The 26,726-nt window shown below is 48.6% G+C and overlaps 1 protein-coding gene across 2 annotated transcripts; it reads right to left on the bottom strand.

The window, feature by feature from the left end:
- Nucleotides 1-3,343: 3,343 nt before the first annotated feature.
- On the bottom strand, nucleotides 3,344-26,726 carry PIAS4 (protein inhibitor of activated STAT 4). Of its 2 annotated transcripts, XR_008574275.1 has the most exons (12): nucleotides 26,595-26,726; nucleotides 22,939-23,374; nucleotides 17,498-17,582; nucleotides 15,767-15,808; nucleotides 15,261-15,351; nucleotides 14,756-14,884; nucleotides 14,563-14,668; nucleotides 11,130-11,203; nucleotides 10,808-10,968; nucleotides 7,165-7,295; nucleotides 5,659-6,271; nucleotides 3,344-5,190 (listed from the first exon to the last, which is right to left on the bottom strand). XR_008574275.1 is itself a non-coding variant. In XM_054805187.1 (11 exons), exons 1-11 carry the CDS (start codon nucleotides 26,619-26,621, stop codon nucleotides 6,066-6,068), a joined length of 1,488 nt encoding a protein of 495 aa, XP_054661162.1. In that variant the 5' UTR covers nucleotides 26,622-26,726; the 3' UTR covers nucleotides 5,588-6,065. The 2 variants fall into 2 exon arrangements, 1 of the variants encoding a protein (XP_054661162.1); XM_054805187.1 differs by lacking the exon at nucleotides 3,344-5,190 and having other exon boundaries at nucleotides 5,588-6,271.

The raw sequence follows: 26,726 nt of genomic DNA, 5'->3' as shown, positions 1-26,726 counted from the left end.
CAAAAAATTCTATATATATATATATATATATACACACACACCGAGAGCTTAAACTTCTCCTGGGGCAGGGGGGGGACGCGGGAGCCCGAGCTCTGCCCAGGAACCCAGCGAGGATGCTCGAGATGGGGCCACTTCTATTTCAATTTTTTTTTTTCCCCCCCCTTTTGGTTGGTTTGTTTGTTTTTTGGTTTTTTTTTTTTTTTTTTCTGCGTCTTTATATATAATCTATTAAAGAGATTCTCTATCTGAAGCACTCGCAAGGTTTCAGCGGTTTTTATGTGTAAACTACTTTTGTGGTATATTTGGGTAAAAGGAGCGAGGCAAGGAAAAAAAGAAAAAAAAAAACCCAACAAAAAAAAAAAACACACAAAAAAAAGCACAGAAAAGACATTCCATAGATTGTAACTTTGATAGTTCTTTATAAAGTGTGGGAGACGAGGAAAAAAAAAAAAAAATTAAAATAATAAAAATTGCACTTTGGGGGGGGGGCTTTAAAAAAAAAAAAAAAAGAAAATAAACTATATATTAAAAATACACCCGCAGCCGTTTGGTCTTCTTGGGAGGCGGAAAAGCTTATCGGGGGCAACAGCCCTGCGGGGGGGGAAGGGGGTGTCCCCACTATTTTGGGCTGGTGTACGATGCTTTGGGTTGGGGGGGGTTTGGGGGGGGGGTTTTCTCTTTCGGGTGGTTTGGAGGCGGCGGGAGCCCCCGGGGGCTGCGCGGAGCAGGGTGGGGGGGTGGGGGGTTAAACCCTGGTTTGGGGGGGGGGGGGGTGACTGTCAGTCCCAACCTGTCACCGTGCCTCAGTTTCCCCAAACAGAACAACACCCCCCCCCCCCTTGCAAAGCCAACGCAGAGCTGAGTGCCCCCTCCCAGTCCGCCCAGTACCCCCAGCAGCTCGGCCCCGTTAAGCCGCTGGGGTGGGGGGGGCATGGGGGGGCCACGGGGCCCTAATCCCGTTTGGGCACAGATTAGGGCCGGGGCAAACGCCGGCACCCAGATGGCCGCGGTTTAAGGAGCCTCCGGGGCTGAGGTTTGGGGTGTGCCCACCCCCCCCCCCGGCCCCCCAAGGCTGCGATGGGGGCGGGGACCAGCTGCAAACAGGGAAACTGAGGCAGGCGGGGGGGGGGGGGAACGGACACGCAGGTGGCGCCGAGGGGACTCCGCGATCCCCAAAATCCTGCTGCCGCCCCGTGTCCGAGCGAGACCCAGCCTGGCCTCCACCCCCCCCCCCCCCCGCTGCCCCCCCCGGCCCCCCCCGAAGGGCACAGCCGCCGTTAACGGATTAATTTGTGTCATAAGCTTCCTAGTTCTCGGGAGCGCGAAGAGCTTTGGGGGTTTTATCTCCCGGGATTTAGCGGCCGACTCGTCTGTCTTAGCGAGACGCCCTAATGCCACTTAACACCTGGGAGCCGCGATTTTCATTAGGGGCGTCAGGGACAATTAGTAAGAAAATAATTAGGGCAAGGGACCTGCCGCTGGAGGGGGTGAGCCCCATATGTGCCTGCGGGGGTGACACCGCTGGGAGGTGGCTGGCCATGATGGGGGGACATGGGGCAGTGGGTCCCCTCCTGGGGCACCCTGTGAGCCCAGGGAGATGGGGGGGGGCCCAGGAGGGTCCCCTCAGGGGGATGTGTAGCCCAGGCACATTCGGGGGTCATCGGTGATGGGGGGGACACGCACAACCCCTTGGCGTGGCAGAGGGAGGGGACACGGCAGGTGACATCCAGAGTGGCCCTGAGCAGGTCCTGCTTGGAGCTGCCCCCACATTTTGGGGGGCCCCATCTGAGCGGCCCCCCAGCCCTGAGTGGAGGCAGGGGGGGGCTACAGGAAGGGGGGCCGGGGAAGGAGGGGGCCGGGGCCACGGAGAGCGGGGACCCGTCCCCAGGCCCAGCGTGCCCGCTCGGGCAGGCAGCGGTGGGGGGCTGCGGGCAGGGCGAGGGGGGGCAGCGCAGGCAGGGCAAGGGGGGGGCCGGGGGGCGCCGGGGGGCAGCAGGGGCAGCAGCAGCCGAGGCCGTACAGGGCGTAGGGGTGGTAGTAGCCGACGTTCACCCTGCGAGGGGAAACAGAGCACCCGGGGTCAGCCCTGAGCCCCAAACCGCCCTGCGACACCCCCCCCCCCCCCGGATACCCCCCCAAAACCCCGCTGACCTGCGGACGCGCCGCCGGGCTCGCCGGCGATGGTAGTCGCCTTTGGCGAAATCCTCCACGTTGGCAGGGTGGATGGCCCAGAAGTGGCCTTTGCCGTTGTCGCTGCGGCCGGCTTTGACGAAGCACTCGTTAAGGGAGAGGTTGTGGCGGACGCTGTTGCGCCAGCTCTTCTCCTGGACCGAGAGGCACCGTCAGCCAGCCCGCGCCTGCCACGGCCCCACCGCACCCACCCCAGGCACCGCCGGGACATCAGTAGGCACCAGAGTGAACGGCACCCGACCCGCCTGGAGAAACCAGCTCCTGGCACCACTTGAAATTGTCCTGAGATCCAGACGCCGGCAGACGCGTTTTCCCGGTGGTTTGGGGTCAGCAGAGACACTTCGAGTCCAGCCCAGCCCTGTCCCCCACCTGATGCCAGCATCCCGAGCTCAGCTCCCAGTTTGCCCATCCCAACCACCAAAACTGGGGGGGGAAAAAAAAAAAATCCCAGGAAACGGGTCCGTTCCGGCATCGCAGCCCCTCACCTTGTTCTTGAAGTAGGGGTAGTTGTCCATGATCCACTGGTAGATGTCGGAGAGCAGCAGCTTCTTCTCCGGGGAAGAGAGGATGGCGGTGGAGATGAGGGCGATGTAGGACTGCGATGGCTTGTCCCCGGTGTCTGGCGGGCGCCGGGGGGCTGGCGGGGGGGTCGGGCAGGGGGGAGAGGGGCTGCGGGGTCCCCCGTCGCCCCGCTCCGACAGCAGGTACTCGATGGTGAAGGAGGCCCCGGGTGGGTGCCGTCCCCCGGGCACCGCGTCCCCCATGGTCCCCGCGCCGCGGCCAGCCGGAGGGGAGACCTCCCGGCCCGGCCTGGTAATTAGCGCAGATTACAGGGTTTGCTAATTGTGTTTTCACAAACGGGCTGCCTTCGCAAAGCAGGCTGTTTATCTGGCAAAGCCCCGGGTTTAGCGGGATTTGGACCTTTAAGCCTCATAAATAAAATGATTAATCCGCTGGAGGTGGAGGAATTCGAAGCGGCACCGAGGTGCCCGCGGGAACGGGGCCCCTGCGCCCACCACGCTCTCGGCCCCCCAGTTCCCAGGGGGACCCCGGGGCGGGGGCTGCCCCATGCACAGACAGGCCCCCCCAGCTCATTTTGGGGTGAGGAGGGACCCCAGGGAGAAATCCCACCAAGCTGACACCGAATTAAATGTAAATCTTTCTTTTTATTTAACAAACACTATAATTTGAACTTTGAAGAATGTGTACTGAGGGAAAGAAAAATAATTTTCTTTTTGTTTTTTCTCTTCTCTTTACAAAAAAAAGAAAAAAACAGGATATAAGAAAAAACATATGTACAGGAAGAGCTGGCCAACTCAAACAGAAAGCAGTAACAGAAGCATGATGTTTCCAAACAGTGGCTTGGCCTGGAAAATTTAAAAGCAATTAAATTAGAATACAAATATTAGAAAAAACTGGACTCTAAAGCTACTGTGCAGCCAGGGATGCGAGCCACAGAACTTTATACAGTAAAACTTAATTTTTGAGCTCTACCCAGGTTTTTTATTTTTTTGTGTTTTAATCCCCTTTCCCACCCCCGCCCCCGTTTAAACCTGAAAACATATTGCTTACACGCAAACAGAAAAAAAAAGAGAAGAAAAAGAAAAGTCTTGTGTCATACAAGTAAGAGTTTCTCCGTGGAAGCAAGACTGGAAACAGCGGAAGAGCGAACGAGATGCGGCTGCCTCCCTGCCTGCTGCCCGCTCCCCCCTGCCCGTCCCTGCCTGCACCGGCCGGGACACCCTCCCAAGGTGCCTGGGGAGAAACCGTGGGGGGTTCTTTAATTCCCCCCCCCCCCCCCCCCCCCCCGCCTTTTGCCTTCAAGTTCTCGTTTTCCGAGACAAAACGCAGAAGGGCAGGAAGGGCCGGGAGCGAGGGGCGCTCCCTCCGCCAGCGCCCGCAGCCCGATGCGGAGCCCGGTGCCCTCCTGCGCTGGGCCGGGGATTCGGGGATCCTACACCACACGCGGGAGAGACGGGGGAGAATTTGGAGGGGAAACCTCCAAACGTGCCAGGTCGAAGCTTCCTGCTCAACAGCATTTAGAGGATAATTCTTTGCTTTCTTCCTAGATGCTTTTGGGCAAGTCACTGACAAGGATTTAAAATTGTTCTGGGTGGACCTTGGTGGCTTTTCTGACGACATGAGATTGGCTGTGCTTCGTTTTTTCTCAAAGCGCCGTCGCTTTGGTTCTGCCACTTCGCTGCCGTCGCCGCCCCCCTCCCCCCAACGCCCCAGCTGCCGGGAGGCGAGGGCTGAAGGGTTTGGGGTGCAGGGACACCCCTGCGCCGGGCTCGGGCAGTGCCCGGTGACACCAGGAGCCCCTTGCCCAGAGCTCGGGGGTCTCGGCACAGCGCGGCTGGACGCTGCTCAAGCGGCAGGAACGCCCCGACGTTGGGCACGGGGACATCGCTCCTGCTTGTCACCCATCCCGTGGCACGGCGAGGGGCAGAGGCACAGGCCAGCTTCCTCCTTGCAACGTTTATTCTCAGCTAACACGTGAGAAAAGTCAGCGAGGTCCAAAGCAAAAGAGAGTTCAGAGGCGTTAGCGGGAACAGCAGAGCTGCTGACGCAAAGTTAATTACAAAAATTCCCTAAGACAAAGTCAAAAAGGTTACCATTTGGAAACTCAAAAGCAACAACATTTTGCCATCAAGAGCATAGCAGTAGCTTTGGGTCTGGGACCAAAGTCTTGAACAGAGAAGTGGAAAGTCCAGAGGCTGTTAACACGTGGTCGCAGGGCTCCACGCATCGTCCCTCGGCTCTGTCCTCAACACCCTGCCAACAGTGCCGCCAGCAGCGCCGGTGCCGGGCCGCACGCTGGTTCGTGACTGAAAGAAACCTGAATTGGAGTTTACCGAGGTAGTTGGCTAGAAACTGAGATTCCCCCACCTGGCATTTTCTCGAAGGCCCAAGCATCCCTCGCCCCCCACCCCGCTCCTCCTCACGTGCCAGGTGTCCAGCTGTCCTGCAGGTCACTGCCACCGCCTCCAGAAACAAAGCCTTCTCAAAGAAAAGGGAATGCGCAGCCCTTTTAAGTCTTCAAAAACACCAAGTTATTGCACTTCAAAAATACAACAGATTTGTGGTTCGAGCCCTCCCCGCCCTCCCCATGGCTTCTGCTCAACTAAAACGATTCACTACGCACAATTTCTACATTACCTTCGGATTAGGTTAAAAGATTCAAAACGTGTCTCTTTACATGAGGTGCAGAGCTGCTGGAGCTCCTATCTAGAACAGTGCGATTTCAATCGTACGTCTCTTCCCTTTCACCCCGTGCCCCCCGTCCCCACCCCTAAAAATCCCCTCTATGCTTGCTGGGTTATACAAACCTCCCTCACCCCCCCACCCCTCTTCCTCTCCCTCTCCCCCCCCCCCCCGCCTTCCCTCCCCACCCCGGACTCACACGTCCAGCAAAAACTTTAGATTAATTAAGGAATGGTTATTTAACAAGACAATAAAAATGCACACAGCTTTGGAGATGCACGGGAGTTAGATGTCCTGTAGATCTGCAGGTGAACTCCACCGATTCCAACCGTCCTGGTGAAGGGCAGCAGAGACCAGCGAGCTGCGGATTCTGACTGCCTGGCTTAAGACACTTTCCTTACTTCAGACTCCAGTTCAGGGTCAGGCTTTGAGTGGGGTCGTTTTCCAACCAAGAAGCAGCTCAATGGTTTGTTTTTTGTTTGCGGTTGTGGTTTTTTTTTTCTTTCTCTTTTTTTTCTCTCATTTTAATGATTAATTTGGAATAGGAAAGTCAAAGGAGATCAGGGAGGAAGGGAGATGAGGTGGGAGAGGACATTCTCCCCCTCCTCCAGTTTAATAAGCACCAGAGTATTCAAGTCTGTCCGTTCTGAGATTCAGAGCTGCTTCCGCAGTCAGCAGGCAGAAACTAAACCTTTCTCATAAGAGCAGCGTCGTTTTGGTTGGGGTCCCTCATCATCGTCATCTTCTTCCTCATCTTCCTCCTCCTCTTCCTCCGATGATGAGCTGTCCAGTGTTAAATCCACAACGTCGGCAGTGGCCTTGCCGTTCTCACCGTTACCGTTCGGAGTGGGCAACAGCCCATTCACATCCGAAGAACCTGGAAGAGAAGACTCATTAAGACACTTAACGCCCATTTTAGGGAACGTTCCAATACTCAGTCTCTCATGGCTGTGTGGTACGTAAAATAGAATAATTTCAGTTAGAAGGGACCTACAACGACCATCTGGTCCAACTGCCTGACCAGAAGTTAAAGCCTGTTGTTAAGGGCATTGTCCGAACGCCTCTTACGCACCGACAGGCTTGGGGCATCGACTGCCTCTCCAGGAAGCCTGTCCCAGGGTCTGACCACCCTCTCGGCAAAGAAATGGTCCCTCATGTCCAGTCTAAAAGGCAAAGGTGCGTGAAACAAACTCTGCCTAAAAAAAAAAAAAAAAAGAGCCGATGCCACAAACCCAATGCTCGCTCTGGGGTCAGAACTTAGTGCCCAACGGCATCTGCCCGAGACCCGGGAACGGGCTCGGCCGAAGCGAGAAGTTACGCAGCAACGCTGCCCAGCCCGTCGCCATCACCACTGCCAGAGGGACCCGGCCTCGCGTGGGCTGCCCAACAGACAGTTTTCTAGTGAAAATCCTCTTTTCCCACAAAAGTAGCACAGTGCTGCTCTGGGCTGGTCATGCCGATGACATTCGGGGGTCGTTGCAGAAGTGCATCTACTAACAAACTTGTTTGACGCTGTACTGGCAGCCACCCAGCTTTGCGGAATAACCCAATTTGGGCCAGGCCCTCCTCCGCAGGGATGCGATGCACCCTGGCGATGCCGCTCGTTTCTGGAGAGGCTGAAAACGAAGGGGCTAACCAGAGGAAGCTCTCCGAGAGCCAAACTCATGTTAAGGTATCACACAGCTTTTCCCAAGCCAGCTGGGGAAGTCTAGTTTTCCAATTTGTGCGAATCTACGGTAATTTAAAGTCTTTAGTGCCAGAGATACTCACCTAGAACTAATATTGGACACTGAGGGCTGCAGCTCCGCTCTTTCTCAGCTCTGATGGGACACCAGGAGCCATCCACCAGGTACTCTATTTCATCTGCATCTTCGCATTCTGTCAGGATCTTTGACAGGAGCCTGGACAGGAGAAAAGATGCCATCTATTAAGCTCGAGGCAATCAGCAGGATGCATTTAGTGATGGGCCATCAACCTGGATCTTCACCTTAAACAGCCCTAAATTTAAAAGAAATTTGGTATTAGAAGGCTGCCAAACAGACAGTCCTTGCAGTACAGGGCTTGTTTTATTTCCCATAACACAAGTACAGGTTCTGACAGCGCAAGCCATCCTCGTCCCTTCTGACAACGTACCCAAACTGTGAACTAACATTTTAATCACCTGCAATTAAAAGACAGTCTTGCCTCTTCACCCAGTTTCCCAAGTCTGCGGTACCGCTTCCAGACAAGACGTCTGACGCCCCATCTAGAGCTATGTCAGGGCTGGTGCAGGTACATTCACACCAAGGCATTAGCAAAGGACAAAATATCCAATGACATTAGGAAATAAGCAATCCAACAAGCAGCACTTCACTTCCATCCAATTTTTATTTTCCAAAGCCTCCGTAGCAGCCACCAAAACAATACAGACAGCTTCCTTCAACAGCAAAAAAAGACGTGTTCACCACTGAAAACAGACCCAGTGTGGATACCTCGATGGCAGTCATCCCTCGTTGCAGAGACACTAACCAGAACGAAGCCCTTGCTCTGGCTCATTGTGTCTCAGAAACTGGGCACCTGCTTTATTCTGCTACGTCCCACCATTTCCCTGGGATGGTTACTTGGACACGCTATCAGAACCACTGTTCGGCAAAGCCTTACTGACTTTTGGATTTGAGCATTTCCTTTCAGTATAAAGGAGAACCAATAGCAAAAATCTCACAAGCTCAGGAAGACTATTTGTGGCACATCTATGGGAGAAAGTTTCTGCTGTCTCCCAGCTCGAGTAGGAAACGCGTTTCCACAGACGGTCCTGTCATCCAGCAGAGCAACCACCAAGGCTGCAATTCCAAAAAAGCTGACAAGGCCCAGAGGATCTCAGACCCGACCAACTGCCTCCCTCCTCAGGAGCCTACACCCCTTTTTTGACTAAACATCCAGCTGTGACTGCCAGGTTCCCTCCAGCTTACTTTCAGGGAGGTCTGAAGACTACCTTCATCCAACAGAACCAGCACTGAAACTCAATCTTGAGCACTGCAGAGCAGGGAGAAAGAAATCTGCTGAGCCTTCACCAGTGATGACCTCCTCCTCCTCCTCCTCGAGGGACACCTGCATTGCTGACCCATCGAGGTTCCACAGTCCAACCCCTCGTACCTTCCCCTTCAATCTCAGCAGCCTCGTTAGAGATCTCAAAGGAACTGGATTTTCCTGTTGGTGTTGGCCAGAGGACAAAGCAAACTTATGCCTAGGCTGCTTCAGACTGTCTAAAAAGCCACAGCTCCTGGATCAAATCAGTACCTACAAACACAGCAACGCTCAGAATATTATCAGCCTGGCCCTGGGAACATACCACCCAGGCGGAGACTTGTCTGCTCGCTTCTTTGCCTCGTGTGCCAAGAGCTGGATGCACCTGAACAATTTCTCTCTAAACTCTCCCTACTTTTGAAGGCCTCTGCGTTAGAGGCCAATTATAGAAGCCGTGAGGGTGGAGATCATTTTCCAGAAGCCAACAACCATGCATCTTGCTCCACCAGTCCTCAGGGTTGCTCTCAGTTTGGCTAGCACCGCTACGGATGTCGGTGGTCCCAGTCATAAAACAGACTCCCTGCATTTTGAGGCAACAAAGCTTCATCTGAGGGGTGGGTGGAGATCACTGTTCCCATTAACTCATTCCTTGTTCCTTCCTTCACTCTTGGACAAAAGCCAGGCAATTTATTGCACTCTTCTCTTGAGGTAGCCTCTGGAACCCATATTTCTGGAGCTGACAAGCATCGTCGCCAGCTTTCTGGCTTGCCTCAGGTGGCCCCTGCTGTCAGCCTAGCTCGTTCTGCATTTGCATACAGGACTCTGTCCACTGGGTCTGCAACAAGGAGAGGGAGATCTCCTGTTTTGTAGAGTAATCCCCTTGGCACACAACTACATTTTCGAGTTTTCCGGTATCAAACCTCACTCAGACATACAAGCATCACCTCCAAAGTGTTCTTGTACTGATGAACGGTAGCACAGTTAAGCTCTTCTAGCTCACGGTGAGCCCTCTGCTCCTCTCTTTGGTAACAAGACAGGCTAAGGTAAACTAACCTTAGTCCAGAGATGTGGGAAACACCATTCCCATATGAACTGAAAACCAGATGACAAGTTGAGTGCCAAGTCTAAAGCAACCTTTCCCCACTTCACGGCCGGAGAACCCTTGGCAGGGCTCAGGGTATGCATTTCTTGCCTCACCCTTTTCCAAATGCTGTTTGGAATTTACTTTGCTTTAATCCCCTCCTGTGCTTTTACAGCAACGACGCCACATTCAAAATGAGACAGCAGAAAGAGAACATCCCTCATGCAGGAGACAGGGGCTGCCTCGCTGGGAACACCGAGAATCGGGATGCTGGTGTGGCTCTGTCCTTCTGGCCCACTACGGGGCAGGCAGCAGCCCCAGGACGCAGCCAGACCCAAATGCATGGGTCTTTGCCGTCTGCCCTTCACCAACCCACTCTAAATTTGCTGTACCAAAAGCCAAGTCCCTCTCAGCGTACCCCATCTGCCTGCCAAGTGCACTGGTGTCCCCTCTCACACCAAGGGAGCTGGTGACCCCCTGCAGGGAGCTCCCAGGGCCCACTGAGCACCCCAAGGTCCTGCTGCGCAGGCTCAGCCTGCTAGCAGGATCAGCCACCACTGGGTGTCCCCAGAGGAACCAGGGCGGGGGCCCAGGCAGATCCACAAAACCTCCAGCCTGGACAATACATCCAAAGCATTTGAATTCTGTCCCTCCAGTGCATCAGAACCTGCTGGTTTTTTCCCCCTCTAGGTATGCAATACACAGAAACAATCCCTACTGAGGCATCCTTCCCATCCCTGACACTAAGATATTCACAGTGGTCACAGAAATTGTACTGGAACAGTCACACGGACTGTACAAAAGTCTTTCCACATACTACATCTGTACCTCTGTCTCAGGGGGTATATGTTGCATGACGTTCAGTTTAAGAGCTGGCAGAGAAGATCCCCCAATCACATTTACAGCGTGCCAAGAATTGCTCGTGAGCTGATGAGCACCTCACACCAACGAGAAAAGAGGAAGATGTTTCCTATTAAAAAAAATCACCTTATCGGGTGCCTATAAAGTGGTTTATTCCATGCAGCATGATATCGGTCAGCCAAGGCAGCTAGTTGTGCAGGTTCATCAGCCTGATGAAAAGAGCGAGGCAGTAAATGCTCGATTCTCAAAATGCTTTAGGGTAATCCAAAAATTAAGAACGGCAGACAAACAGTCAAGCCTTGCTCTAACACACCGAGACAATTAAGTCAGAATATTATGCCCCAGCAGAATAAGCTTCCCACTTTGTTTTGAGGTGAACTTCAATCAGATGCACAGAGCAAAAGACAAGATGCTGCACCCAGTGGGGAAAAAGAAAGGGGTTGAGGACAGAGAAGCGTGCGTACTCACCCGTCAATAATTAGCTGGTCGTAGGGTGCTGGTTTGTCACACACAGGGCACATCCACGTAGGCTTTTTCTCGTTCATCTGTAGGTAGAAGACTGCATCAAAGCACTGCAGATGTGCACAGGTCTCCGCCCGGCATGGGACAGACAGCCGCATCTTCACCAGCTGTTGAACCAAAGAGCAGAAGATCAGCGATAAAACCCGCCCAAGGCATCACCAGACAGTTCTCCTCCTAAGCAAAAAGGTTCGTTAGCTTGCAAAGCTGGTCTGGCAGTAGAATAGAGTTTCTTGACAAAACAAGATTAAAATATATTGCAAAGACTTACCGGACAGATAAGAGAGACACGAACACCCGTAGTAGCAATTTCACTGTCTGGATCCAAGCGTAGCTTCTCTTTTACTGCAGTAAGAGTAGAGGGCACAAAATTTAACAGATGCAAACTCAAACTTCGGAAACAACGTGTAGCACAGGTCAAGAAGCTCACTGACAGCCTTTGGCTGCGCGTGAGTCACGTTCCCCACAGACGACAACCTCTGCCAGTCAGGGACAGAGGACACCGGAGAGAGAAAGCTGTTGTATTGGACCAGGCTTGCGCAACCTGCGGAGCTCAGTAGAGACACTGCTTGGCCAGCCAAAAACCTTGTGCATGATGAGGCAGTTCATGGTCTACAGGCCAGCTGGAGTACTTTTTGGCCAGCCAGGACCACGTTTTCTTACAGAACCCCCATCCCAACGACTCAGGTCTCCCAGCCAAACAGCACTGCTGCCTCTCATCCAAGCAGACCAAATGAAGGAGGCGGGATAGACTTAGGTGTTGGGGTGAGGGCAACTGTCTGCGTGCTACCTGCTAGCTGCACTGTTAATGCTCTCTTAGCAACCCTTCCACCTCTTATTTACAAATGGTAGGCTGGGCAGCTGGGGTACATAGAGGAAATCCCACTGCTGACCAGCTTTTTCACGTTAATATTACACCAAGGCAGCCAACCAGGAGTTAATTTCTCTCCCTTTGGAGGGGACTGAGACGCCCACACACCCGGGCTTCCCGTAGGAAGGGAAAGAGCGGATGGATAGAGCTCTAGCACTTGGCAAGACTTCTGGAACAAAGTCAATTTAGGCTTATTTGGTGTTTAGCATAAGCCTGATGGATTTTATTCCCTTCCGAGGGCAGTGGCAATAGGACAGGGTTAACTGCCTCCCACTGCCCCGTGAAATTCAGAGAAAGTCCCCCCAGAAATGAGCAAACATGGGATACAGTCAAATTGACAGGAAACCAACCACATCCCATTATTCCCCCATCAAATAAACAAGTCTCCTCTTAGGGCTACTGAGCTGTAACTCTTCAGCTTATATGCTGGCCAGCTCATTTATTGCAGCAAACTGTTTCACAGGAACCGCAAGCAGACCCAGAGGTACCAGAGCAGACAGCTCAAAGAGCAAGGCAGCCATGCAAAAACAGTCACAAGCAGCGATGCAGCGTATATTTGTAAAGAATCAGACATTAGGAAAGGAGGGAGACAATCCTGCCCCTGCTGCTGCATCCTGAAAGGAAAACCCAGAGGAGCTGCAGGCAAACCAAGAAGAGCAGCAGACGCGCAGGTCCCGCATCAAGGTGCGGAATCAACACAGAAAATTAGCTTTAAACTACTGCACAACTCCTGAAGAGTAGCTGCTGCTAACACTGCTGTCTGAAAAGGCCTTTGACACTTCTATCACCATTTTTCTTTGGAGCAAGTCAACCATTTATTTTGACCTTTTCAGATCATAACAAGATGTCTCCAGACAATGAGCCTACATGCAGTTTTGCAACACACAGCTCTAATTAGAGAGTGACTTCTCAGATGTGAAATTCCCACAAGATTACAAGATTTGGTGTTGTTTTCTTCACATTACGAGACTTTTCAGCCAAGCTTAATTTTTCATAATGTTCTTTGTAAGAGCATTCTCTGTGCATCAATTACTATGATACATGGGAAGGAGAAATGGGCATTTTCTAGGACCTCCTGATTAGAATCAAGCTGGTTTAAGACTGCTTTTGGATCTACGGCCACGTATGTAAGCATCTCTGTTTTCAGACAACGTTCCTATACTAAAGTCAGCAGAAGCATATGCAAAGGAAGATGAGTCAGCCCTGAGATGCAACCGACGTCAAAAGTAGCTTTAGTGAGTACTGAAGGATATTGCAATGAACGTGAAATGGAATCATTTGCAGAACAGACCAGAGCTATAAAAGCAAAGTTTACTTGTGCTTGCCAGTTTGAGATGTCCAAACAACTTCCAAGCAGTAACGGGCCAAAGGAAGCAAAACAAGGCAACGTTCCTGTTTAGTTAAGTTTAAGGCCACCAAATCTCTGCCCCAAAGCCCAGCCAAAGCCGTTAGTTATCAAACTCAGAAGAACTGGATGCACACGCTTGTTACCGAGCGGAAAAGGGAAGACAGCTGCTTTCAGAACCTCTGCCTGCCACTCCTGGATTGAGAGCCCATCCTACAAGTGCTCGCTTTAAAGGGAACGGCACATACTGCTGAGCCTGGTTTCAAGAAGTGTCAGAGAAGAATGAGAGTATCCTCTGCAGTTTAGGACAACTCAAGAGCCAGTCTCTGCTCAATTCATTTAAGGTTCTACTGAACAGCAAAAAAAAGAAGGAGCACAGCCAGTGCCCTGGGCTTCTGAGGATGATGGATATTTAACAAATGGAAATTTTCCTTTCTTATGTCAATAGGCAAGTGCTGGCTGTCAGAGTGGTCTAATATGATCAAGACGGCCCTGGACATTATTTGGTGTGGCACACAGATATAGAAGCAGAAATGCTGCACTTAGCACGAAGATCAAACGTTTGGCTGAAGCAGCAGCTTGCCCCGCAGTGTGCATTAGGTGTCTGAAGACTGGACATGCCCGAAATCGTCATCTCCACTACGAATGACAATCTATCTTCAAGATCATGTTTCTTATACTCAGCAAGAGTTGTCCATGACTTGAATAGTATGTTTTAAAGACCATCGCAATCCATGGTGCTAGTTCTCCCATGCAGAACTAAATAGTAAGAACACTCTCTCCAGTAACATTAAATAACTGGAAATCCTCCAGACCCTCATGAGCTGCAAGTCAGATTCTACCTTGGAAAGGTAGTTTCCCCTCATTTTCAATAATGTTTTGCATTTGCCTCATACCATGATGATTTACCTGAGTGGTCTAGGATAAGCATCGCTCGGGATCATCTCTTCTCTGAAGCTCTCAACGCATATGAAAGTGCTGGTGGTGAAATCCCACTGCCAGCCCCTAGGGTTCACGGGCAGCAGGACATTTTCACCAGGATCCCTTGCTCCAGAAATCTCCTTTGGAAATAGTGCGGGTCAAGGCCGAGGTGCTGCGGTAATGTTCGTCAGCTCATAATTAGGTGAAGGCATGAAGCCATTCGCATCAGAACGACACTGGCCCTCAGCGGCACTCACCACGATACGACCTGGGGACAAATTCTAAATCCAACTAAAGTGATTCAGAGTTTCTGCAGAGCCAGGAGAAACACGCGCTGCAGAAGCGCTGCACTTGCACACAGATTTGGGGCAATTTCACACGACTGACATGCAGCTTAGCAAATCTGTTCAAATAAAAAGTGTTTTTATACAACTGGAGGAAAGACATCATATAAAGCTTGGCAGCTGTTTCCAAGCATGTTTCTAGTAGCCTGGCTATCAGGAACGCTGCAGCCTGACAGGCACACAGCAGACCTCCCTGAGCCACCTCATAAGCAAACATACTCACCAAGTGCTTTGCAGAGTTCTGGATGTTTGATCCCAATGGTTTTCAATCTCTGCAGCAGCTCCGCTGAGGTCATCTGCCGCACCAAGTACAGCCCCACGGAATAGCTCTAGGGAGAGAAGGAAGGGAAGGAATGAGTGAGGCTGCTCTTTTGCACTTGTTCGTGCCGTTCTGTGTGATTTCCTTCGGCACGTACCTTCCCATAATTCCCCCAGGTAACGGTGATGCGATTGGTCGCTGCGGACAAGTACATGAGATGGGTAAGGTTGATGGGACGACAGGGCCTTTTAGGTTCCACTCCAGGTTTGTTTGATGGATAGTAGCCCTAAGGCAGAAAGATTAAATACATTTTTGTTTTGGTGGGTTTTGTTGTTTGGTTGGGTTTTTTTTAATGAAGATGCTTTTATGTGGGCACATCTATTCATCAGCTTCACTAAATTCTACTCACCCACAGTTTTCAAGGAGAGGGGTAGAAGGGAGGTGAACAGTCAGACCAAGCGCAAAGTAAAAAGGAGCGAGTCTTTTTGCAAGAACAGTTTATTAACAACATAGCTAATCCATTAGAAAATTAGCTTTAAACTAAGCAGTGCACTTTTATACTCTGGCTTCTTGTCTGCATTCATCAGGAAAACAATTTCTTTCTAAATTACACAAGTCCTCCCAAAGTTGCAATGTCACACCTCCTGGCTGAGCTGACTTACCGGCACTGAGCAGTAACTATGATTCACTTTCACTGCAATGTTCGGAGGGTACTGATCCTCCTGAGGAGAACTAGTGTCTGTGTAACAGATTCTGTAAAGAAACGACACGTCTCTCAATATCCCCATGCTGTTTGCAGGTTCAAAGCTCTCTGCACATCAACAGCTACCAGCAGCCAACCATCACCACACCAACCCATGCTCCCTCATCTGGCCAAAGCAAAGCCAATTCCACTCGGCTCTCCCAGATCGGATGCAGGCTTGATACCTGGGCAGCAAAATCTGACACACTGTTGTTTTCTACTGCAACTCTAACTCAAGCAATGCGTGTAGGAAGAGTTTAGAAAGTAGAGTTTAAGGTGCTTGCGTTAGGCATGTGAACAAACAACTTACTGTAAGTTATCTTTGTAGCTACGAAAACCACACTGAAAGTTACTATCTTTTGGTAGTGCATTCCCTCCTCCACTGTTCTGCACCTGATGTTAAATCAACCCCATGCACAGACTTACCTTAGCACAACCTGAACCGATTTCACACCAGGTTGCAACTCCCTAGTAAATTAAAGAAGAAACAGAAACTTCACATTAATTATTTAAAAAAACCCCAAACAAAACCACCCCAAAACAACCAAAATCAGCTGTCGCTTTTGCCAGACTTAAGAGTTTTAGTTCTTTTTTTATATAAACCTTTAAAGAATTACTTTACAGAATTTTATTTAAATTGTACAATTTCCTCTGCAAATATCAGTGGTTCCATAATGTTTTGGGGTTTTGGTTTTTTTCCCCACCCTACAGCCTTTCCGTGGGTTTTCAAAACTGCAAAAGTTTTGGGTGAAAGATATCAATTTGCCTGGCATCCTTTTGCTGATTTGTAAGCATTTACAAAAACTAGGTTTTAAGGTCAGGTCTACCTGACAGTGTTCTTTGAAGACTCCCTTTGTTCAATTATTCAGCTAAAGCTGTTCATGCAAACCAAGGAACCGAGTGTTATGGCACCAGCAGAACAGCTTTTAGTATCGCTAACTTCAGTAGTACTATTCATAACAGGATTTCAACTGGTATCAGGAAAGCAACATATCCCAGAACAAGGGTATTTTATTCAGAGTCTTTGCACACAGGTGTAAAACATACTCTGATTTCTGCACAAGACACAAGGCTTTAGATAAGATCCAAAATTAGTCTTGATTTTAGGGGTGGAGGGGATGGAACCTCAGTTCAGCGGACAGACTGGTGCTGATGTGGCAGTTTTAGATCTGGGGGAACATATCTGGATACCACCCGCAAGCCGTGGAAGCAGATGGACCTGCACCGAGTGATCACTCTAGATTCTCACTGAAACGCCCTGCTATGAAATATTTAAGTTGTGTTACTGACAGTGAAAGTTTTCTCACAAATCTGACTATATGGAGAAAAGAGCACCAAGAATCAGCTACAGCACGTGTAGTCTTTTATCACCCTTAAAGACTTCGTGGAATATCATTTCCTTTCTGTTAAGCCTTCAAACAGCTTCCCCTACACTGCTTCTCTTGACCTACTGGGATCACAACAGTAATCAAGCACTGCATATTCAAGAAACATCATCTTTCTCCGACCCTATGATAACAGTATGATTTTACTGTGAAGAGAAATATTTAAAGGTTTTACGCTTTGTTTTGGAGGACCTCTTCTGCATCATTGTCCTTGTATGGCAGCAAGGACCAAGGGGGCAGGTCAGCAAAAGAGGAAGCCTTACTGCCTGCACTGACATCTCTCGGGCGTTGCATTGCTTGAATCAAAAGTTGCATCATGACAGAGGTCAGGGTAAATCCTAATCGGTGCAAGATGTTTTCTCATGCAGTTACTATAGCATCCTTTACAACAAGGAAGCTTTCTTTCAGATGCAAACAGCATTACACGTACAGCTTTTGAACTTTCGATGCAAAGAAAAATCTGCAAATATTCACAACACAAGCTCAGCAGAGAATTTAGGTCATCGACAATTTCATACTGCTTTTCCTGCCCAAAGGTACAATTCAAAAGGAAGATTAGAGGAGCAGAAGTTAAAATTAGGGACTTAAATAGGTAAAATTGTACCTCCCACCTCCCCCAAAGCTATTTGCTTTACATGAGAAGTAGCCTGTCTGCTTATGTCCTCAAACAAACTGTGTTTCCTTGCAGAGAACAAAAGCTTCCACAGAGAGGGAACACAGAGGAATTATACAGCTACATTTTTTCGAACTGTTAATACTCAATGAGAAGTACCTGGAATTTCTGATCAACTCCACTTGTCTTGGTGTTAATGCAAAAATGCACGGACTTTCCTGAAGCTTCTCATTATTCTGTGGAACTGAAGAGGAAAAAAAGACTGTACATCAAACTGATAATATCTAGCTCTTCATACATTGCTTAGCACAAGGTGATTTTTTTTATCTTCTGAGTTCTGCTTACTTCTAAGTCTTCTTTTCTCCCATAGAGAACTCCAATTATCACGCAATTTGGTAAATCTACCGTTGATTACAGCTTTGCTCATTTATTCCTTGCCTGTTTTGCTAGTTAGCACACTAACAGTACACAGTGGATTTGGACCCGCTTTTTTTTTTTTTCTTTCTTTTTCCTCCCCTCAAATAATCAATAAGCCAACAATCCTATGTTCATATAAGAACAAACCATGAGTGGCATCACAGTGTGGAGACTAGAACTGAAAGAAGCATAAGAAGAGACCTATACGTGACACGAAAGCATGAAACCACCAGACTGATCAGACTGATTCTAGAAAAGAAAGGAAACAACAACAAAAAGATCAGCTTAGATAATAAAAAAAAGCATCACAAAAAACAGCCGTAAGAGACAAAACACAACTGAAACACATGACCTTGAGGGTGCATTTATAGGTAGGGTGTTACAGTAGTCCGCTTTCAGAAACACTTAAATGAGAACCCAGCATTAATTGTGGCCTTTTATCCATTGACAATTTTAAGATCAAATGCATTTCACGTGGTTAAAATGAAGCCCGAGATGTGGAAAACACGTTATGACTTCCGTTTAGTACCTTTTATTAAATTCAAACGCGTCAAGTTTTATTGTCAGTACACGTTTCCAACTGAAGTCGAGGCCCTGAGCTGGTGAAAGTCACAGGATAAACACAAAGAACAGGAAGTGATAAACCAGCTTTTTTTAAATTTCTTTTTAGCAAAAAATGCGTGTTTTTCTTTGCATCACTTCAATTGCTAAGTTTATTCAAAGCCAATATACCAGAATTTGAGAAGTAGGAAAGTGTGCTTTACTGTCTGTGAATAAGATGAGATGAAAGAAGGATAAAACCTCAGCAGCTCTAAGATCTTGGAAGACACGGTGACAATCTGAGTCACCGACTACGGATATTTCCCTTTGGTAATTCAGCTTTAAAAATGCAAAAAGGGCTTTCAGAAATAATAAAAAGGTATCTTTATGGACTTTTAATTTAATTCTAGTTTCCATCCAAATGTCTCTTGACCAAAACAACCATCCAGAAGCAAAGCATTTCATACAGACTGGTATTTTTACAATGTGATGAACGATAACAACAACAAAAAATCATTTTACTATTGTTGCTTAAGTAACTGTCTATAGACACACTGTCCCTGATTATTGACCTACACAAAGACAAAGCAAACCTGATTAGAAAGACTGAGAAGTTGCTCATGTTTTATTTTGCATTTATATCAGCTCACCCTTCTTTTACAAAAAAGAGGGCCTGGCTGCTCAAAGCAGGCTGCCCATGGCACTGACTGGCACCGTTAGAGGATGCCATCAGTGACAGAAGTCAAAACCTGTGAAGTACCCAACAAATTTGCTATCGCCTCTCCAGCAAAATTTTTTAGCATCAAAACCAGCACACAACTCGGCTCCTTGACTTGTAAAACAGCTGCTGGGATCAATTTATTTTAACAGTTCACAATAGCAGGAAATCAATTTAAGACTGAGCTCAATCAGCAATCCTCAGAACGAGTCAAGACATAAAACTTCCAAAACCCAAAAGGTCTTGGCACATTGTACTCAAGACTTTAGCCCAAGGTAATTGCAGTGGATTCCCACCCTGAGAAGCCAACCTCATCTGCAGCTCTCCATCTGGCAGGCTAGACCACGCCATGCAAAATGAGGACTGCATTGATTTCTGGGTTTTAGGGTTTCCCTGCAACAAGGGGATTTTTGGTTTATTTCTTTTTTTAAATGTAACATTCCTTACTATTATACTTACTGGTCAAACTTGCTAAAGGCATTATATACTCCCAGGAAAGAGAGATCATACTGTCATCACCATGGCTGGAGATCATAGAATCATAGAATGGTTTGGGTTGGAAGGGACCTCAGAGATCATGTAGTCCCAACCCCCCTGCCATGGGCAGGGACACCCTCCACTAGACCAGGTTGCCCAAAGCCTCATCCAACTAGATCCCAAAGGTAGATCAGGTAGAGGTGAGCTGCTGGCAGGAAGCTTCTGTAGGCCTGAGGAGCTTGTTGTGAGTCCTCATTCACATCCCTACACCTCCAAAACAGCCCACCTCGGGGCACAATACAATATATAGGTGGCTTTTTTTCTTTCCTCCTGGGCTATTGGAACTACTCTGACTGGACTGAAGGTCATTTGTGTTCATGCAGGGGCCTGGGGAGACAGGGCAAGTTGACAGTATGACATCTTTTATTTTCGTAAGCGGCAGAAGCACTCATTTTAATGCATGCCACAGTTTGTTTAGGTGGATATAGCAACAATTCAAGCGCATGCTTTTGCTGGGATTCCTTGGAGATGGCTCAACGCAGTGGTGTTTGCTCTGCCATCAGAGGAAGGTGGCTGCCTTTGCCACAGAATTGGTGGCCCTGTTTACAGCGACTGAAGTCTGGCTTCAGAGGAGGAGGGGGCTGGAGCAGCAGTTTTACTACTTGCACATGAGAGAAGAGCCTCGCCACCACTGCAAGGCAGGTATTATCAAAGGGAAAAAAAACCCAAACAAGTCCTGTTTACACCGACAGCAGCAGGACCTCCCAGCCTACATGGCCTTCTGCTCCCACAGCTGTACCACAAGATCTCCTCTGGCATGCCTCCAGGAGAAGACCAGAAGCCTCAGTATCTCCAGCGAGTACAGGCTGTCACAGCTAACATTCGGAACAAAACAATCATTCAGAATTACTTACAGCACACTATTACTGTCAAAAACTATATTCACACTGCTTTCACCCAAAAAGGTGCCAGAGGATAAGTACGTGTATCAGCAAGGTGCTCAGATACCCCAGAGCTCACACATATACCCCACCTGTTAGCTACTTAAAATACAATGCAGGAAAGATATTAGTATTCATCCTCTCTAAAAAGGTATCTGATCAATCTTAATTTTAAGCTTTATCTACTCAAGAGATTTGCGGCAATTTCAGTAAATTAGAAGCATTCTTTCATGTTGACATCCTTAGACCAAACGAGAAAGCTGTGGCAGAAGCTGTTTTCATGTAGATAACTCAGATGCTAAACTCAATACTTCAATTGACTGGAATTGTGTGTGCAGTTACCAAATACGAGATATTAGCTGGTTCACAGTGGAGCTAATCTATCTGCTTTTAGCTGAAGCCACCTTTGTCTACAAGTATAACAGTAATGTGATAGTTCTTCAGGGACTCTGCTTGCCTACAGACCAAATTAGGCATTGCCCACCTCACCTTTGATGTCAAGGCAATCATCTCAAAGAGGCAAAGGAGCCTTTTCATTAATAAAGATGCTTCCAACTGAAGTCTGGAACATATAAATTAAGCTTCCCCTATTCCCACCATGGCTATATGCTTAAAATGCCTCTTTTGTAGCCTCAGGAAATGGGGAACTACAACAGCAGCTGGGTGTTTCTAAATGGATCCAAGATCTTAAACCTCTTTCAGGTACTTCCACGTTATGAGTTCCTGAGGCTGACAAGGAGCTTATGCTCAGTCCAAACACAGAAAGTGAAATCTGGGCAACAAAGCATGAACTGACGCAGCTTCCGTATGGAAAAACACTCAATTTTCCTCAGAGTGCTTTGTTTTATCATTCTTCCACACTAAGCAAAGCCTCATACAAGCATAACTTCTAACGTCAGAAGTTATTCCAGCACCCGGCTGTTCGAGGTTGCAATGGGGAGCAGTTTACATCCATGCAGTGTTGAAATAACCCGTTTTACAGAGAAACAAATGCTCCTTTATTCACATTGGCATAGGCAGAAGGAATTACAGTTGCAGGTCACCAGGTTGGGGAAAATTAAACAAGTGTCTAGAAGATGTCGTTAGGTTCTGAACAGCCAACTGGGACAATGAAGACTGAACATCTGTTCATACCCAGCTACTCACCACCAATCCCCCACGGTTAACCAGAAAGCACTCTCATCAAAAGGGAAAATTAGTCAAATATGCTTTAGGGAACAAGCTGACCCAAGGGAGGTGTTGGCTAACCGAGGTGAGATACTCAATTTAATGAAACCTCAGTTCTGGTCTGATGTAGAAAATTTAATGTCAATTTTTAACAAAATCTGTTAATCAAAGTATATCCAGGCTCCTCTCCTCTCTCTGGATGTTTCCACATTTTGAAAACTCATTTTCCCCTCAAAATACTACGTTTGCGTTCCTGACTAACAAACACCACTCCACGTTTAAGACTGAACTAACCCATTCCCCAAACAGCATTTAAAAGGTTTTAGCTTTACACTGGCAGTCACTCCTTGACTGTTTAAATGGTCCCAGCACTAACATATTTAATGCCTCCAAATGAAGATGAAAACTACACAAAGTCTAATGAATTAGTCTTTTTTTTTTTCCCACCTGCACAACCATATCTTCATCTATCTTTTTTTTCCTCCAATCCACATCAAACATTTTTTTCTGCAAAGACAGACCAGCTTCCCAAGTTCTAGGTTCATTTAGTAGTGAAGCCTGATTATTGACTTCATAAGACACTGCTCAGCAGACTACAACGATACTTCTCTGTATACACTGCCTTCACTGCAAGGACATTATATTTAACATCCATGACAACACTCTTTGTTTCTCAAAATTAAAAGAATGAAAAATCAGTCTCCTAGCCCCAGGGTGGGAAAAAGCACTTCTTCCAGTTTTCCTAGTTGCCCCTCAGAATACATACAAGTAACTGTGACAAGCACAAAAAAAAAAAAAAAAACAAACCACATCAGAAATACTGTTTGATGTGTGTATCACCCTCTTTCATCCATAGGAGGCTTTAGGTCAGGTATTTTAAGCACTGAAAAATAGCTTCAATGTAGAATATGTCAGTATATTTGTTTAGCACAGGTGCGACACCAACACAGAAAGATTTTCATCAATACACTGCCAAATTACGGAGATCGAAGGCATATTATGATTCACAGCAAAAGACACTGCAACATGCAACACAGCAGCATTTCCAAGGAAGGATATGAAAGCTACAGCCAAACAAGACAGGCTTTCAAATTACATCTCAAAAAGTGACCACACTCCTGTTCTAAGGCAAGGGGAAAAAAACAGATATAAATATTCTTCTCTAAAGTCTAAGTCTGAGGGGAGAGAGGAAGGTATCCACAACCACGTTAATCAGTCTCTCTGTCATACAACTTTACAGAACCTTGAAAACACCGTCACCTTTTTGACACTTAAACCTGTTTCACTTTTCTCTCCCAGACCGAGTTGATCATACGCGCACCAGCGTACTGAAAACTCACCCAATTCTGTTGGCTTCAACAGTTCATCCAGGGTCGTATAGAAGGGAAGTTTCACCAGCCGAACTTCAGGCTTCGCAACTTTGGGTGGCAACCTTCCCAGTCCGTTAAGGTATTTCCCATAGAGCGCAGGATAGTCAATATTAGTAGTGGAGATAGAAGTCCGAGCAACGGTGCTCCCGCGGTCGTACGATGAATGTATGGAGAGTGCCTCGGGAGACCGGTGTTGCTGTGGCTGAGGCTGCGCGACTTCAGAGCTCTTCTTGGCGTAGCGAGTCTCATAGAGCTCCTTAATCTTCTTGAAAACTTCAGGGCTGCAGTCAAATTGGACCAATTGCAATGCTCTGGTGACTAGTTCATGTTTAAGTCCGCTTTTACTCCTGCCAACAAAACCCAGCAACATCTGAAGATCTGAGACTCGGAAACTCATCACCATGTTCTAGGGGATAAAAAATTAAAAATGTTCTTACAGTTATAAAAAGGCAAAGCATCAGTTCGCACTATACTCTATCACCGGAATCCAAAATACTAAGAAAATCCTTATAAGACAGACACCAAACCTTCTGTTTAAATCAGCTGTTATTCACCTGATTAGCATCCCATTTCTTAGGGACTTGTTTGAGCAAGGCAAATACAGAGGAGACCATCAATTGAAATTGATCACCAAAATCAGAGAAACACCACGACAGTCAATGAATTACTCAAAAATCATTTGTGATAAATGCTAAGCATCCTCAAGGCAGTTTGACTGGAAGCAAGAGCGACCACAAAGGAAAACATCTCTAACAGCAGGCCCCACACAGGAAAGAAGCACATTAACTCCTCTACCACAGAGGTTCAAAGCATCCAAACTTCCCAGGCACCTTTGGGTAAGAGAGCTACATTAAAAACTTCATCTAAAACGTTATCAGCATTAGGCAAAGGAAGAACGCGAATGAGAACTGTATATTATCTGTATGGGCAAAACCCCCTCCAGAATCCTTCCTACCTACACAGAATCTTTACAAAATATCATGCATTTTAGACCATGGAAAGATATTAAAAGACTATTAAAGAAAGCAATACGTTCCCATGAGAACAATGCCTCCAAACTCTATTTGGGTGTTTTGCCAAGCACTCCCGCATGATCACAGCAGTAGCTGCCTTTGCTGCTGCATTGCTACTATCGATTTCAGTGTTTTGATAAGCAGTAAAAAACTATCTCCGTCTTCAAAAATTTACTTTCTTGCTCCTGTGGAAACTCAGAAGGCCTGTAACCGTCAGCAGATTCAAAGACCATACTACACTATACAGCAACTTTCCCTCAGACTAAGATCTAGAAATTATTTCTGTTAAAACTACTGTAAGAGTCTGGTGAGATTGATGTTTCAGTTCTCTCATGACAAAGCCGCATTATGAATGCACAAGACAAGCTTATCAAGTATGTGTGTTTGAATATTCAAGCTGCCCTGAAAATATACTTGATAGGTACCCACACAAATTCACTCAATATCCTTCCTGGTTTGTGGAAAACACAGGAATTCCAGAAGAAACCCCAGCTGTCCCACAGTTAAAAACCCAGAAGCAGAGACCCAGCAGGTCTCTCTTCCCCAACTGACACTCCAACCCTTGTCTGTGGATTAAATAATAATAATAATTAAAAAAAAGCATAAAAGACAGATTTCTGTGGAAGTAGCCTTGTAATTTCCTGGAATAAAACAGATAAGGATATTTTTTTTTAAATTAAGAAAGCTACTACTGACTCCAGAAACATTTAACCACCACTTTTGCATGTATGGGAATTAGACTATAGAGAAAATGTCATTTTATTTTCTCCTTTTTTCATGAAACCTGTCATTTAATCTGGAAGCTCCAAAGATGTTAAACAAATGTCACTGGTTGTAGTTAAAATTTTTGGCAGTTGTGGTGTGTCCCAAAATACCTTTGATGAGAGGAAAACAAGGAGAGAAAGGATGTTTAATTACTAGAAAGTCAGGATTCAAGAGATCTGGATTTATATTGCTGCTTCACTAGATACCACCCGTGCGACCTTGGAGAAATCTAGTTTCTGTGTCTGTTTTCTCCAAAACGGAGAGCATATTGTCCTCTCTGAGGCACTTTGAGGATAAATAGCGTATTTGCAAAGATAAATACATGAAGGCGGTATAAACGCTTCAACAGTGCGGTACCAGGGAAGTCGCACCACTCACTGCTTCTACACCGCTGGTCACTTGGGACTGTTGGTGTATAAAGCAGAGTTTGAGCTGACGGTCTTCTGCAGTTTACATTTAGAAGGATTTAAGATCCAGAAGAATAACCAGATTTGAGCAGTAACAGAAGAACAAGCCTCAGACAAAGAAAACCCGTCACTGAGGCTTGGACCCGCATGACAGAACGAGCAGTAGAGAGATCATGTTAACGCTAAAGCCTACTCCTCCCAGCAAGGAAGCCTTGGACAGAGCTCAACCAGCACCTGCGTACGAGAGCAACCATGACGCCTGGGAAGCACACCTCCTCCGCAGGGGTCTTGGGCTCAGCTCAGAACACCGAGATGAGCCCAAGAGCAGGGAGAGGGCAGTGCCTCCTAAAACAAGCCTCTCCAAATCTTATTTTTGCAGGGATGTAGCCACATCCTCGCTGGTGAGCTGATCCTGCAGGCGCTAAACACTCTACGTCCATTGGCGATGCTCAGTACCACCCTTAGCACCAGCTTCCCCATGGCGCTGTTGGGTGAAGCCAGCTCAAGGGCCGCCAGCCCGTCCTCTGCGCTGCCACGCACCAACAGCGGACATGGAGAAGTCCCAGGTCCCAGAGAGATGCCAGTGAATTGGGGACCCAGAGGGAAAAGGAGAGACCCACAGCAGAGCGGGGGCTCTTTCAACCAGAAGGCCCAATAGGGTGTACAGAACACCTTGGAAGCACAACACATCTTCAGGCATGTTTGTTGTGAAGACGTGACACTTCACCCCACCGCGGAGGAGCCTCAGAGGCAGCCCCAGGCCCCTCCGCCATGGAAAGACAGGGGCTGTGCCCCAACACCCCCAGCGCCGGGCACTGCTCGTCCCACCGCCACCCCCCCAAGCCACGGCGAGACGGGTGAAACCGGCCGGGGTCACTGCGAGGGCTCCCGAGCCCTCCGCCCGCCGGGCCCGGCTGGACAGCTCCGCTCCGCGCCCCACCGGCCGCGCCCCCAAACCGGCCACAGGGAGCCCAGGGCAGGCCGCGGAGGAGGAACCGGGCACCGGGCACGAATGGGCCGGGGCACCGCGGAGAGGAGGCAGAAGGGCCCGGGGAGCAGGGGAAGGAGCTCTGCCGGGTGGCGGGGGGAAGCCACCTGCGCTAATTAATCACTAGGAATTAACTGCGGGGGAGGCCGGGGCCCGGCCCGGCGGCGAGGGACAGGCCTAGGGGCGGCCGGCTGCCCGGGGCTGCGAGCCGAGCCAGGCCAGGCCCGGGGTCCAGCGGGGGCCGCGGCCGGGCTCGGAGGCCGGGGCGGGGCAGCCCCTGAGGTAAAAGGGGGGGGGCGGGGGGGACGGTCCCGGGGCGCCGCCCCCCCTCCAGCTCTCGCCGCCGGGGCCAGCGCCAAAGCCGTGCCGCCCACCCGCGGTCCCCGCGCCGGGTGCCACCCTGCCCGGCCCAGCCCAGGCCCCGCCGGTGGGGTGGGGGCACGGCTCACTCACTTTCGCCTCCACCAGCTCCGCCGCCATCTTGGCCTCCAGCGTCCACCGCGCCGGGAGCCGCCGTCCGAGTCACGTGACGCCCGCGAGCGGGGGAGGGGCCGCGAGAGGCACGCGCTGCCCAATCCGCGCGCG

Source organism: Grus americana, chromosome 28 (assembly GCF_028858705.1).
Source record: "Grus americana isolate bGruAme1 chromosome 28, bGruAme1.mat, whole genome shotgun sequence".
NCBI classification, from domain to species: domain Eukaryota; kingdom Metazoa; phylum Chordata; class Aves; order Gruiformes; family Gruidae; genus Grus; species Grus americana.
The sequence above is the reverse complement of the archived record's forward strand: the minus strand, read 5'-3'. Positions and strand labels throughout refer to the sequence as shown.